The sequence below is a fragment of the Psammomys obesus genome, unplaced genomic scaffold (genome assembly GCF_907164565.1).
Source record: "Psammomys obesus unplaced genomic scaffold, mPsaObe1.curated_primary_1811, whole genome shotgun sequence".
Taxonomy (NCBI): Eukaryota; Metazoa; Chordata; class Mammalia; order Rodentia; family Muridae; genus Psammomys; species Psammomys obesus.
Window position 1 is genome coordinate 36,194 of NW_026592484.1, and position 13,874 is coordinate 50,067.

General features: G+C 42.2%; 1 protein-coding gene across 1 annotated transcript; it reads left to right on the plus strand.

The window, feature by feature from the left end:
- Nucleotides 1-3,982: 3,982 nt before the first annotated feature.
- Nucleotides 3,983-10,812, plus strand: Snrpe (small nuclear ribonucleoprotein polypeptide E). The gene is made up of 5 exons (XM_055613379.1): nt 3,983-4,096; nt 4,496-4,522; nt 5,192-5,254; nt 7,838-7,916; nt 10,605-10,812. Exons 1-5 carry the CDS (start codon nt 4,043-4,045, stop codon nt 10,658-10,660), a joined length of 279 nt encoding a protein of 92 aa, XP_055469354.1. The 5' UTR covers nt 3,983-4,042; the 3' UTR covers nt 10,661-10,812.
- Nucleotides 10,813-13,874: the final 3,062 nt, after the last annotated feature.

Below are 13,874 nucleotides of genomic sequence, written 5' to 3' on the forward strand. Positions count from 1 at the left end.
AAAGAAGTTTTAAAGAATGTTTTAAAGTTTTAAGGAGTTTATTTTAAAGCTTTCTTATCATTAAAGAATGACAAGAAAGCTTTAAAATAAAATCCAGGTAGTTGTCTAGCTTTAACAATTACAAATTCATAGCCAATCTACTTTATATTCTTTTTATTTTTATATGAGTGTTTGCCTTCATGTATATATATGCAACACATGTGTGCCTGGTGGCAACAGAGTAATAGAGGGAATTGGAGTTATTATTGTCACCGTGTGGGTCCAAGGACCCTGACCTAGGTCCTCTGCAAAAGTGGTCAGTGCTCTTAAATGCTGAGCCATCTCTCCAGGCCCTCAGCAAATCTTGTCTCATCTCTTCCTACACCAACTATTTGGCTGTCAGGGCTGGGGCCAGGGTAAGATAAACAGGTAACGGGCACAGTTTAAGGATGTGCTTATTCTTGGGGTCCTAGTTACACTTGTGTAATTCCTTAAATTCTGCTACAGCCTAGCTTGAGAATGAAATAAATCATACCCACTGCTTGCTTTTCCCCCATCAGTATGTCATTGGCTACTATTTCCTGTCAGGACACAAGATATAAAAAGAGCTCCTTTAATCTTGATTGCGGATGCACTGTATTATAAACTGTGGAATAATTTAGCTATTTTTTATTGACTGACAGATCGATTTCCTGCCTGTATTTCCAATAATAGTACCATAATCACATTATGACATGCTTAAATTTATCTGGGAGATGGGGGAAGAAAAGGGATCAAGGATATATGTAAGCTTTGTTAGTCAAACACTGTCAGTGAGCTAAATCCAGGCTGCTTCAGAAACAAAAACTTTTGAAGAAATAAATATTATGTACTCTATTATGTATTTAAATATTATAATTTAAAACTGAAGTTATACTTGGGTTTACTCTAAATGCAAATTCCAAATGGAATTTTAAAATTTTGATAATCTAGGTACTGAAGAGATGGCTCAGAAATCAAGAGCACTGGTGGCTTTTCCAGAGAACCTGAGTTTGGTCCCAGCACCCACATGGTGGTTCACAACCATCAGTAACTCCCGCTCTAGGAAATGTAGTGCGCTTTCCTGGCTTCCACCTGTACTAGGCACACATGTGGTACACAGACCTACAGGCAAAAACACCTATACACATAAAATGAAAATAATAACATTTTGCCAGGCAGTTGGTGTCACACACCTTTAATTTCATCAGAGGTAGGAGAATCTCTGCGAAGTTTGAGGCCAGCCTGGACCACCAAATAAAATATAAAGCTAGAATATTTACAGTAGTGAAAACGGTTCATAAGTAAACATGGGACATCTGGACAAATACAAACCACACAAACCCCCTAAAAATGTTCACTGTTCTCCACCCTAGAATACAATATAATACATTGTACTTATGATGTGTGTTCCCATGCATGTAAGTGTGTGTGTGTATATATATATTATTATTTTTATTTTATTTTATTTTATTTTTTTACAGACAGGGTTTCTCTGTAACCCTGGCTGTCCTGGAACTTGTTTTGTAGACCAGGCTGGCCTCAGACTCACCCAACCCACCCACAAATATGCCTGTCTGTTTCACAAGTACTGGTATTAAAGATGAGTGCCACCACACCCAGCAGCAAGTATACAGTTTTTAATGCAGGATGCATGGTGTGGAGGTCAGAGGACAACTTTCAGGAATTGGTTCTCTTCATCCAACTTTACAAAGAATTCAAGGATTGAACTTAGATCACCAGGCTTGCATTGCAAGTGCCTTTACCTGTTGAGCCATTTTCCTGGCCCTGAAAAATCTTTTTTTTTTTTTTTTAAGGAAAAAAGAAATAATGTAAAATTTCTAATGAGTTGTGTAATCAAGTAAAGAATTGTTTATAGGATCCAACTCACCAAAGTTTAAAATCAGAAAATGCAAAAGCAAATAGCATTTCAAAAGGAGATATACCTATGTTCTCTCCATGATGTCTTTGAAGTCAGTAAATCCATCTCTCTGTATGGGGCCTTTTCTCATACTTGAAGTATGATACATTCTCTTTAAAGAAATAAATTTTCTATGTAAAAAATTTTAAGTTCCTTTTTGTAGCTTAAACATAGGTTTCAGCCAGGTGTTGTGGAATGCCTTTCATTTCTGCACTCTGAGGCAGAGGCAGGTGGATCTTCGTGAGTTCAGGTGAGCCTAGCAAGTTCTAGGACTGCCATGGCTACAGAATGAGACCCTGTCTTTTAAAAAAGTAGCTTGCATAATAATACTTTAATAAGATTGGCATTCAAGTTATTCCCATTCAAAGAAGACCTTAGGTAAGCAAATTTAGATTATTATTTGACCTAAGCCTTATCTCCTAAGATGCCAGTTCCCTTAGACACAATCTAAAATCCTTTCAGTTCTGAGCTTCCTTATTAGAAAGTGAAGATTCCAATTAAATAAAATTTGAACCAAGCCACAAGCCATGTCATAACAGAAAACTGAGTAGGCTTGCCTACTAACACTGAATTAGTCCCTTTTCTTGCTAGTTGTGTTATCCAGGGCAGGGAAGGTGTTAACAGGGACCAAACCTTAACACATATACATATCCACATAGCTCCTGACTTAAAATTGCTCACCCTGAAAATGGTGTGAAAGCAATATGAATTCTGTAAAAAAAGATACTTTTCATTTCAAATTTTGATCTTTTTCCTGGTAAGCCACTCGAGATACTTATGGGGGTGGTGGGCAGCTGCAGCTTTGAGTGAAAGGCTGATACGTTGTGTTGCTAAGCAATGGTATTGTATAGACTAGGCATATATTTTTTCACCAATTTTATGTGTGAATGTCTGTGTGAATGCACAATCCTGCATGCGGAGGCCAACGGATGTCATCAAGTGTCCTTCTAAATCACTCTTCATCATAGCTTTTTTTTGGAGTCGGGGGTAAGACGGGGTTTCTTTATGTAGCCTTGGCTGTCCTGGACTCGCTTTGTAGACCAGGCTAGCCTCGAACTCACAGTGACCCATCTGCCCCTGCCTCCCTGAGTACTGGGACTATTGCCATGCGCCACCATGCCAGGCTTAATCATCTCTTTTGAGCCATGGTCTCTCTTGAACCTAGGACCTGCCAATTAAACTAGACTTGGCCAAAAGCAAGCCTCCTGTCTCTGCCTTTCCAGTGCTGGAATTACGGGCATAGACAGCCTATGTCCACTTTGTGCTGGTGACTGAATGCATGTCCTGCTTACCAAGTCATCTACCTAGGGCCCTCAGTATCTGTATTAAATGCATTTTTAAATTTACATTTTCAACTTACCTTAAGTTTATCAGGTTGTAACCCATGTGGGTTGTTTTGTTTTGAAACAAGGGCTCTCATAGCTTAGATTGATCTGAAACACACTATTAGCAGGCGACCTTGCTTGAGCCTTTCATGAGCTGAGATTACAGGTGTGTGCAAATCCTATATAGTTCAAGGAACACTTGTGCACTTGCAGAAGGAACGGAGAGGGAGAGGCCTAATGACTTATCACACAACTCTGAGACGGACTCGAGCCCAGCAAGCCCATTTCAGCACCTTCAAGCTAGATAGATTGCCATCTTCAGTTGCCACCTCAACTACTCTCCATAAAGATGACACGAGTTGAATCTGTTATTGGCGCAAAGTACAGCTATATGGCAGTCCAGACGGTCTAGGGCCCAGAACGAATAAGGGAGGTCTGCAGACTGTTTTGGAAAAGATGCTGCCCGCAGCATGGCCACCAGACCTAAATTCCAGAACAGCTCTAAGAATAGCACCAAGGCAGAGGCAAGCCTACTGTTGGTTGCCTCTAAGGATCCGAAGGGGCCAAAGCGTAGGCGCCACCTCCAGGTGGAGCTGAAGGCCAGACCTCGGTTTCAAAGAGCGGTTGACTCTGCGGAGGCTATAAGCATAGAGAAAAAACGGCTCCGTGGCTAGAGAGGCATTTCCCAGGCGGGGCCCACGTCTCCGACGACCACATGCACTTCCGTTTCCAGGTCTTACTTCCGGAAGTTACTTTCCCAGGCGGCCTTCTTAGTCGTGTGGTCTTTGTGACTTCCACCATGGCTTATCGCGGCCAGGGCCAGAAGGTGCAGAAGGTGATGGTGCAGCCCATCGTATCCTACCCAGTGTGAACTCTGGGCTTTGGGTCCATAGAAGCCGTGAGCGTGGGCGGGGATCAGGGCAGCCCGATGCGGGCCGCTTCCCGTGAGGCCCCGGGGCGGCTGAGGAGGCCGGAAAGCGCGCGGAGTTGAAGGGCCGCGGGAGGCGTCGGAGGGACCGTGCCTGGCGTGCGGTACTTAATGAGAGCGGGGCCGACAGAATAGGAGAGGAGGATGTGGACCATCAGGAAGTTTCGAGAAACGAGGGCGATGGGGAGGGAGTGCCTTCAGAGTTTACAGGGCATCCTGAGTACATGCGTGTGTAGCGCGACCTGGGGCGCGGGAGTCAGATGAGGGCTGGGGGCAGGACCTCTACTGTTGGTATATTTCTTTTCCTTGATCGCCGTGGTGCAGAACCTCATCTTCAGATACTTGCAAAATGTACGTAAGTTACTTGTTTCCTTACTACTGATCCCAACAGGGCTCAACTTCTCTGATCCTTGTGCTTTAGAGTTAAAAATCGAGGGGGGCTACAGTTAAGAATCAGGTTATGGGGAAAGCGCTATTTAATAAAATAGTGCACGCCTGTGCCTGATTCACATATGCACCCAGTTACCATTATTCTGCAAAAACAAAACTACCGATTTCGAAGGATTTGGCGGCAAACTTAGTGACATCTGCATATTACTTTTCCCTTAAGTTATATTTAAAATGATGACACAAAAAGGAAAAGTTAGATACAGAGAAGCTAGTGGCAAATGCCCTTCTTTGGAAATATTTTTACGATGTTTATTTTAGAATGTTAAAACAAGTGAAAAAATAGTTTTAAGCCATCGTAATTTTTAATCCCCAGAATCAAGGTTAGGTGTGTGACTTTGAAAATTTAGAAGGGAGGGCGGTGGATTTCACTCTTTGGGATCTGGATTTTGCTCAGAAGGGTTTCGTCAATAAAAACTATTGCTTTGTGCCATGCTGTGAACAATCCTAATGGTAAGTGTGTTCATGCTGGAAGCAATGATTAGATTTTGAGAATAATTTGTTTATTGTGGAATCAAACTAATGGGGGTGGAATTTGTATATTTCTAAAAAACGTTTTTATTTTTATTTCAGAGATCTCGAATTCAGGTTTGGCTGTATGAGCAAGTGAATATGCGGATAGAGGGCTGTATTATTGTGAGTACTGAGGTTATATTTCCTCAGTTTGTTAGTAGAAAAAGACATCTCAGAAGATGGCCAGCCAGAGCAATATACAAGAAGTCAAGGTCCCAACCCAAGGAAAGCTCTTCAGGACCCACATTATTTAATCTCTTCTCCTTGCTTTGGCTGATAGGGTTTGATAGTTCTTTTTCTTTTTCAAGGCAGGGTTTCTCTGTGAATCCTTGGTTGCCCTGAACTCACTTTTGTAGACCAGGCTGGCCTTGAATGCATAGTTGTTTTCTTGAAGGGACTTAAACTTTAAAGAAGAGCTTAGTTTGTGTGGAAAGGGAACAAAAACAAAACAAATCAAAATTAGAGGGGGATGGGGTCTAAGAGAAGATTTTCATTTTGGATTAGATAATGCCTGAATAGAACTGATAGGCTTAAATGAGACTTATACAGGAACAGGATACTTTAAGCAGTGTTTTTGTTCTGTCGATTTTAGTCTTTCATTGTTTTGGTGGTGCCAGGGATCAGATCCAGGGTTTCTTGGATACTAAACACCTGAGCTACAGCCTCAATAATTTTTTGTTTTAGATTTATTTGTATGAGGGTTTTTTTTTTTTTTTTTTTTTTTTTTGGTGTGTGTGTGTCAGTGTCAGTCTTTAAGAGAGACTTAACAGCTGGCATTTTGGCACATGCCACCCAGCACTCAGGGAGGCAGAAACAAGCAGATCTCAGAGTTTGAGGCCAGCCTGGTTTACAAAGCAAGTCCAGGACAGCCAGAGCTGTTACATAGAAACCCTGTGGTGGTGGGGGGAGCATGTACATTTTTATGTGCATTAGTGTCTTGCAGCATACCTGGAACTGGTGTTGTGAGCTGCTGTGTGAGTGCTAGAAATTGAACATGAGTCCTCTGGAAGAGCAGCCAGTACTCTTAACCACTAAACTATCTGCAGCCCTGGTTTTGTTATTTTTGAGGCAAGGTATTGCCGTGTAGCTCAGTAAGGCTTGAACTTGCCATCCTACCTCAGCCTTCTGAGAGTTACTATCCATGTTCAGCCACAGTAAATCTTTTGGGGGTGGGGCTGGGATATGTCGATGTATACATTCATGTGTGAGTGGGTGCATGTGCAAGAGGGAGACATTGGGGATCTTGCTCTCCAGTCTTCCTTCCTTCCTTCATTCACTCATTCATTTATTCATTTATCGTGTTGTGCCTGCACCCCAGAAGAGGGCACCAGATCTCATTATAGATGGTTATGAGTCACCATGTGGTTGGTTGCTGGGAATTGAACACAGTTTCTCTGGAAGAGTAGCTAGTGCTCTTAACCTCTGAGCCATCTCTCTAGCTCTGTTCTCCACTTTTTGAGAGAAGATCTGTCACTGAGCCTTGAGTTTGTGGATTTAACAAGACTAGTTGGCCAGTAAACCCCAGAAATCCTCATGTGTCTGGCCAGCACTAGGTGCAGCAATGTGCCACTGTGCCCTGCTTGTTTTGAGTGCTAGGGTTCCAAACTCAATTCATCATGGCTACAAGTACTTTATCAATTGACGTGTCTCCCTAGTGCCCACTCCACTTCCCAAAGCTGTTTACTGTTTTGAAGAAAAAATATTTTGTTATTGTATGTATATATCAAGAGTGTCCATCAGTAATCTTTACCAGTTAGAAAACAAGCACAGTAGTTAGGGAAAGTCGTGTTTGTGAGGAACATGGAAGCTCAGTGCCGGGAGGTAATCCGTGCACGCACACGCAGGATTGGGCAGGTTATGAGAGGTAGAGTGTCTGGCTAACATATGTAGTGAATGTTTGAGTCCAAAAGATTGAAGTACTTTGAGTCTCATTCTAGCTTTCTTTGCTGTGTAAAAATAGGTAGTCTGTGGAGGAAGCCCAGTGGAAAGCCAGTTGCCTAATGTGTGGAAGTTCCCTGAGTTAATCCTCAGCACCATCCCTACCCTCCTCCTGAAAATTGAAAATGCCCCAAGAATTGGGCATGATACATTTGACCAGGCAAGGTGGCACACACTTCTAGTCTCAACGCTTGGAATAGAGAGAGATAGAAGGACTGGGAGTTTAAGGCTATCCTTGGCTACAGAGGAAGTTTGAGGCAAAGAGGCTATATAAGATGCTGTCTCAAAAATGAGCTGAAGAGATGGCTCTTTCAAAGGACCTGGGTTCAATTCCCAGTACCCACATGGCTATAGCTCACAACTATCTGTAACTCCAGTTCCAAGGGATCTGATAGTTTCACATCAGTGCACATAAAATTAAATAATTAAAAGGGGGGCTCAGTAGATAAAAGCTTTTACTGTTCTTCCAGAGGACCAAGTTCAGTTCCCAGTGCATACATTTGATGGATCACAATTCCCTGTACTTGTAGCAGATGGATCCAGGGCCTCTGCCCTCCGTAAACAGCTGTACACATCTATCCACAAATACATGCACATAGTAAAAATTTAAAACTTCTAAAGGAACACAAGTAAGTTAATAGGTAGATGTTTTAGGTGCAAAATTAGAAAAGGGATAAACTTCTAAAATTAGTTTGTATTTCTGAATCTAATCTTTGAGAATGGTTTGATATGATTTGTTTGAAAATGATTTGTCAATTGGCTTTTCAGGGCTTTGATGAGTACATGAACCTTGTATTAGATGATGCAGAAGAGATTCATTGTAAAACAAAGTCAAGAAAACAACTGGGTAAGAATATAGTTGGCTTTACAGATTTCTGTTTATTTCACTGGCAGACTTGAATGGCCTGCAGCTGAATTCATGTTTAAATGTAGTTACTTTTGAAGAAAGAAGTGGGCCTTGAAGCCATCTTCTTGCCGCTTATTCATATCCCACTCCTTTGTTTTTGTTTTGTTTACTAATAGGGTCTCATGTAGCCCAGACTAGTCTCCGTCTTGCTACAGATGAACTCCTGACCTTCCTTCTGGCCTCCACCTCTGAGATCCTATGGTCATAACTGGTGTTCACTTATGTTTAACATTATACAGAATTTGACACAGTTAGTCAAAACACTTTGATCCCTCATTTCTGTGACAGTGTGTGAGGTTTTCTTATTCATCTTTGATTGGTTGTTTTCAGGCTTCTGTGTAGTCACCCTTTGCCCTCCAGCCATTAAATATTTGAGGCTGGTTCCAGTTCTCCTTTGATGTTTTTCCCTAGACCAGCAGTTACCTGTGGGCCACAACTCCTTTGAGAGCTGAATGACCCTTTCACAGGAGTTCCCCAAGACCATGAGAAATCAGATATTTACGTTATGATTCATAACAGTAGCAAACTTACAGTTATGCAGTAGCAGTGAGAAGAATTTTATGGTTGGGGTCACCACAACATGAGGAAAAGTGTCAAAGCAGTAAGAAGGTTGAGAACCACTGTCCTAGGCATCTATTAAAATCACAGTTACAGTTACTAATCTATGCGTTGACTTCCATATTTATGTGTCTAGCCCAAACCTCTGCTCTAAACCTGTTGGTTTCCACATGAGTGTTTCCAAGGCAGCCTATTAAAACCAAATTCACTTCCTACTTGCGGTTCACTTCCTTACTGAGTAGTAGTTTCCATTCTCTCTGCAGCTCCCTCATCCCCTTTAAGTTGCTCTCTAGACTTGACTCATCTTTTTGAAACACTGGATCTGACCTTACCAGCTGTTGATTGAAATTCTTCCTTGTTTTTCTGTTTTTCCTATGAAAGGACAATTTTTGATGTTTCTGCAAGAACCTTCTAATCTGGCCTTGTCTTCTACTCATCTTGTGTCACACTTTCCCATTTTCTGAGCAGTTGCCATGCTTGTATTTCAGAGTTGTTTGTTTGTTTTGGGGGGTTTGTTTGTTTTGTTTTGTTTTAGAGACAGGGTTTCTCTGTGTAGCCCTGGCTGTCCTGGAACTCACTCCCTAGACCAGGCCGACCTCGAACCCTCAGAGATCCTTCCACCTCTGCTGGAATTAAAGTTGGTCACCACCATTGCCTGGCACTTTCCATTCCTTAAACCTGCACGTCTGTCCCATTTTCTGTTTGAGGTAGAATCTCTTCCAGTTGAGCGCAGGCTGGCCTGAACTCTGACTTCATTTTCTGAGTGATGGTGTTACAGAGCCATCACACTATCTTCACAACTGACTCCACCAAATACTTTTACAGATATCATTTCCTGTGTTTTCAGAATTCAAATTGAGCTTTCTCCAAGAAGCCTAAAATGTAATTTTGTTTCTCTTAGGGTGGAGAAGGACAGGGCTATGATATGTTGAGTTTGTAGTGAAACATTACTGTATCACACTGCCTCTTTGTAAGACTCGGTGCTCCATAAGTGCATGGTCATGTCCTCTCTAATTCCAGTAAGCTCAGTAGCGATTTAGTACTTGACAGAGAAACTCAAAAAAGCCCAGGTAACAAGAAGGGATCTTAAGGATTCATGGTCTCATCAAGAGAGTTTATTACCTGGCAGTGGTGGTGCACGCCTTTACTCCCAGCACTCGGGAGACAGAGACAGGCCAATCTCTGAGTTTAAAGCCAGCCTGAGATGAGGATATCCAGGGCTCTGTTACTCAGAGAAACTCTGTCAAAAAACAAACTACCCACACACAAAGAGACCTAGTTTATTTTTGTTAGAAGTAGTCAATGCTCTGGGGGCAAGCAGTGTGACTCAGTCTTTAATCCCAGCACTTGGGAGGCAGAGGCAGGCAGGTCTCTTGAGTTCAGGGCCAGCCTGTCCAGATCAAGTCCAGGACAGCAAGGCTACATACAGAGAAACCCTGTTTTGAAAAAAACAAAACAAAAAAAACGTAGTGCTCAGATTCATCAGTGGTGGAGTTCAGCTATCTCTTTCCCAAACCTTAATGATTCTTTTGAACCAGAGCTATCTAGGGGAAAAGTAGATTCTAAGAAATCATACTGGGTTTTTGTTTGCTTTTGAGGTGCTCTAACTTTATAGCCCATGATGTCCTTAAAGCTGTAGTCCTACTTTAGCCTTCCAGTGCTGGGATTGCAGGTGTGCACTCTCACTCAGCAAGGTGGTTTCTCAACATGTTAACAGCTCTGAAGATGGGATTGAAATATAGACCTGAGGGACACCTCATTTCTGAACTTTCATCAACTTTCATGGGGCATACTCCATCAGCCTTTTCACTTGACTTAGATTGGAGGAATTACATTTCATTGAAACAGTTTTGTTTTAGTTCTGTTGTTACTGAAGGGTGTGTATGTGCCGGTAGACCTGGTGGAAAACCTTTCAAAATGTGGACACTTGAAAACTTTCATGTACCTTTATAAAAGAGAAGTATCTCAAAAGACTGCTCAAAACCAAATTCTGAGGCTAAAAAAAAGACGACTCTATGTCTCTGTGGTTATTAACAACTTTTGTAACATCTTTTTTTTTTGTTTTTATAGGTCGGATCATGCTAAAAGGAGATAATATTACTCTGCTCCAAAGTGTATCCAACTAGAAATGGTCAAGCATGGGAGAAGTTGTGATTGGAAATCCAGTTTTTAAAGACATTCTTTGCGCTGAGAACACCCTGAGACATTTATATGTATTGTTTTAGTGCCCCTTACCACTAACAATAAATGCTGTGAGATTGTTTTTGTTACAACTTGACATTGTTTGATTTGGTGGCAAAATGTTTTACATAGTAGATCTTCCAGCTGATGCTATTTTAAAGTTTCTGAGGGTTACAAGTTGCCCTTGGCATTTGCTTTCCTCAGGGTGGATCTATGCATTGTTGAGGCAAAGAGAATACTGCCTGCACAGGTAAGCTGCTAATGCTGGGTGTGGGAGGACCGGCAGGGGTGGGATGTTACAAATAAACAGGCTTTTTCACTAGTGCTGTACTCATCAGTTCTAAATGCTTTGAGGTGGAATGTAGTTTGGCATTAAGTGCTTGTCTGTCACACACACAGCCCTGTTTTGATCCCCCGAATTACAAAAACAACCAACTTCTGGGTGTTGCAACACTTGCATTTCTAAGGGTAGGAGGTCGGGGATATGTTATCTGTTTGCTTAGCACTTACTGAGACACTAAAGTCTGAGAATTTTATCATTAAGATCAGAGTGAAAAACATAAGGTGGCCCATGCCTGTAATCCTAGCAGGAGAGTAAAGTTGGAGGATCTGAAGGTCAAGGTCTGTCTAGGCTAGATAGCAAGACTTTCCCGAGAGCAGACTATGAGGAATATTTGAATATAGACTGAGAATAAGATACCCGTAAAGTATACTTAGAACATTTTAGGGGATTGGTAGTTTGGGGAAGACCAAAAACACCTGGAAAAGTAGTTGTTAGGTAAAATAATAGCATCGTGAAAAGACATCTTTTAAAGATTTAGGTTCAGGGCTGGAGAGATGGCTCAGAGGTTAAGAGCACCTGCTGCTCTTCTAGAGGTTCTGAGTTCAATTCCCAGCAACCACATGGTGGCTCACAACCATCTATAGTGAGATCTGGTGCCCCCTTCTGGCCTGTAGGAGTACATGCGGACAGAATACTGTATAAATAATCTTTAAAAAAAAAAAAAAAAGATTTAGGTTCCTTCCCAAGTAATCTAAGCTTTTGGTCTAGGGAAGGTCTCAGTGGGTAAGCATTTTCAAGCATGAGGACAGAAGTTAGGACACAATGAAAGCCTTGTACCTTTTGGCCTGCAACAACCTGGGAGCAATGTGTGCACGATGTGGGTTTAGTGATGGACTTCCCAAAAGTATAATATGGGATTAAGGAAGACAACCAATATCAGCCTTGGGGGCACATACACAGACACTCGCCCCCTAAAGCCTGGTTTTTAACCCCCCCCCCCCCTTTTTTTTGAGACAGGATTTTTTTGTGTGTGGTCCTTGATGTCCTAATACTCTCTTTAGACCAGGCTGGCCTTGAACTCAGAGACTCGATTGCCTCTACCTCCCAAATTCTGGGATTAAAGGAGTGAGCCACTGCTGCATGGCTTTGTTTATTTTTTCTTTCTCACGTTTATTTTGATGAGGATGTGCATGCTCATGCCATAGCACAAATGTTGAAGTCAGGACCTTTTTTGAGAGTCGTTTTCCACGTGGGATCCAGGGATTGAAGGTGCTAATCAGACTATTTGGTGTGTATATTTGTCTGTCGTAATTTGGTTTGCTATTGTCTATGTGTCTATGCGCACATATGCATATGCCAGTTCTGTGGCCATGTGTGTAGGTCAGGGGACAAGTTTGATGAGTAGATACTCTCCTTGAGCCATCAGGTCTGATTGTCAGGGTTGCTGACACCCAAGTGACTTTGCCCAGCAAACCATCTTGCCGGTTGTTTTGTTTTCCAGTTTCTATGTGTGCATACATCTGTAATGAGAATTTTTGGTTTCAGTAAAAACATTGAAATATAAGAATATGTTTTTGTTTTAATCCCAGGTGTGGGGCATGGGGCTGCTTCAGATTGTCCACAGCAGCTGACTGATTTGCCTTGTGCTTTGGTAGGGCGTGGTTTTGCCAGCTGCAGATAGTTTCTGCAAGTAGATAATAAATGCTAGAGTCCAGAGAGGGCCTGAGATTGCTGCTGCTCCCTCTGCTGTTGCTGTTTGCTCCTGCTACTCTTTGCTGGATTGCTGACAATGAAGATCAAATTTGTTCCAAGGAACTTGGAACACTAATCAGCAGGAAGTAGTCTAATGATATCAAGGCTCTCTTTCCTCTCTAACCTTCTTTCCTACGTAGTGTTGGGGGTTTGGAAGGGATAGGGGTGATGTAGGGAGGCGGGAAAAAGAACCCAATAAAGTAGCCAAAAGTTTGGCTGTACACGTGTGTGTATGTGTCTCTGAGATTACGTGCTGGTGCCCATGGAAGCGGAAGTCATCAGATTCCTTGGAGCTGGAGTTTCCAGCCTTTGTGAGCTGCCCTATGTGGGTGGTTGGATCCAGCTGTGATCATGGTAGAGCAGCAGTACTTGCTTTCAGTCATTTTCCCACCATCTTGCCTCAGTCTGCCAACTGCTGGGACTGCCATGCACCAATATGACTGGCTCTAGTTTGTTTTGTTTTGGGAGCAGGGTCTCCTGCACGTCAATCTGTACTCAGATTGAATATTTAGACGGGTGTACCTTGAGCATATCTCCTGCCTCCACCTCCTCTAAGTGTTAGGATTTCGGGCAGGCATTATGTCTGGTTGTATCTAGTGTTGGGGATTAAACCCAGGTGCCCATGTGTCTTAGGCACCATACCAACTGAGCTATAATGCCCAGGTCTTTATGTGAACAAATACCTCCTTCATGATTTTTTAGTTAGCACTCAAAGCAATGCATTTCATTGTGGCATTTTCATACATGCCATTATATTGTGTTCTGGTCAGTACCTTTCCTCTTTTGTGTCTACCACCCTTGTCTGCCTGGTTCCCTTCTTAGCCCTAAATGACCCTCCCTTCCAGGTTTCCTCCTCACTTGTCTTTCTAAGTCTCCCTTCCCTTATGATAACTATTTCCTATTTTTACCAATGAGAATTTGCTGTATTGCTCTCTTTATTTATGTTAAGAGACGTTAAGCTGGCTTGTGACACATGCAATAGTAAACATGGAAAGTGCAAGCCTATCTGGTATTTTGAGTCAACCTGAGCTGTATGACTTCTGTCTTTAGTTTTTTGAGACACCTCCATGCTTACTTCACTAGTAGCTATACAAGTTTGTAGCCTATACATTTTTGAGTGTACT

What these genes read in the sequence shown, in the direction of transcription:
- Snrpe (XM_055613379.1), top strand. Translation starts at nt 4,043, where the DNA reads ATGGCTTATCGCGGCCAGGGCCAGAAGGTGCAGAAGGTGATGGTGCAG. An exon ending in GGATAGAGGGCTGTATTATT is followed by an intron (nt 5,255 to 7,837) that starts GTGAGTACTGAG and finishes TTGGCTTTTCAG; the next exon opens with GGCTTTGATGAGTACATGAA. An exon ending in AAAGTCAAGAAAACAACTGG is followed by an intron (nt 7,917 to 10,604) that starts GTAAGAATATAG and finishes TTGTTTTTATAG; the next exon opens with GTCGGATCATGCTAAAAGGA.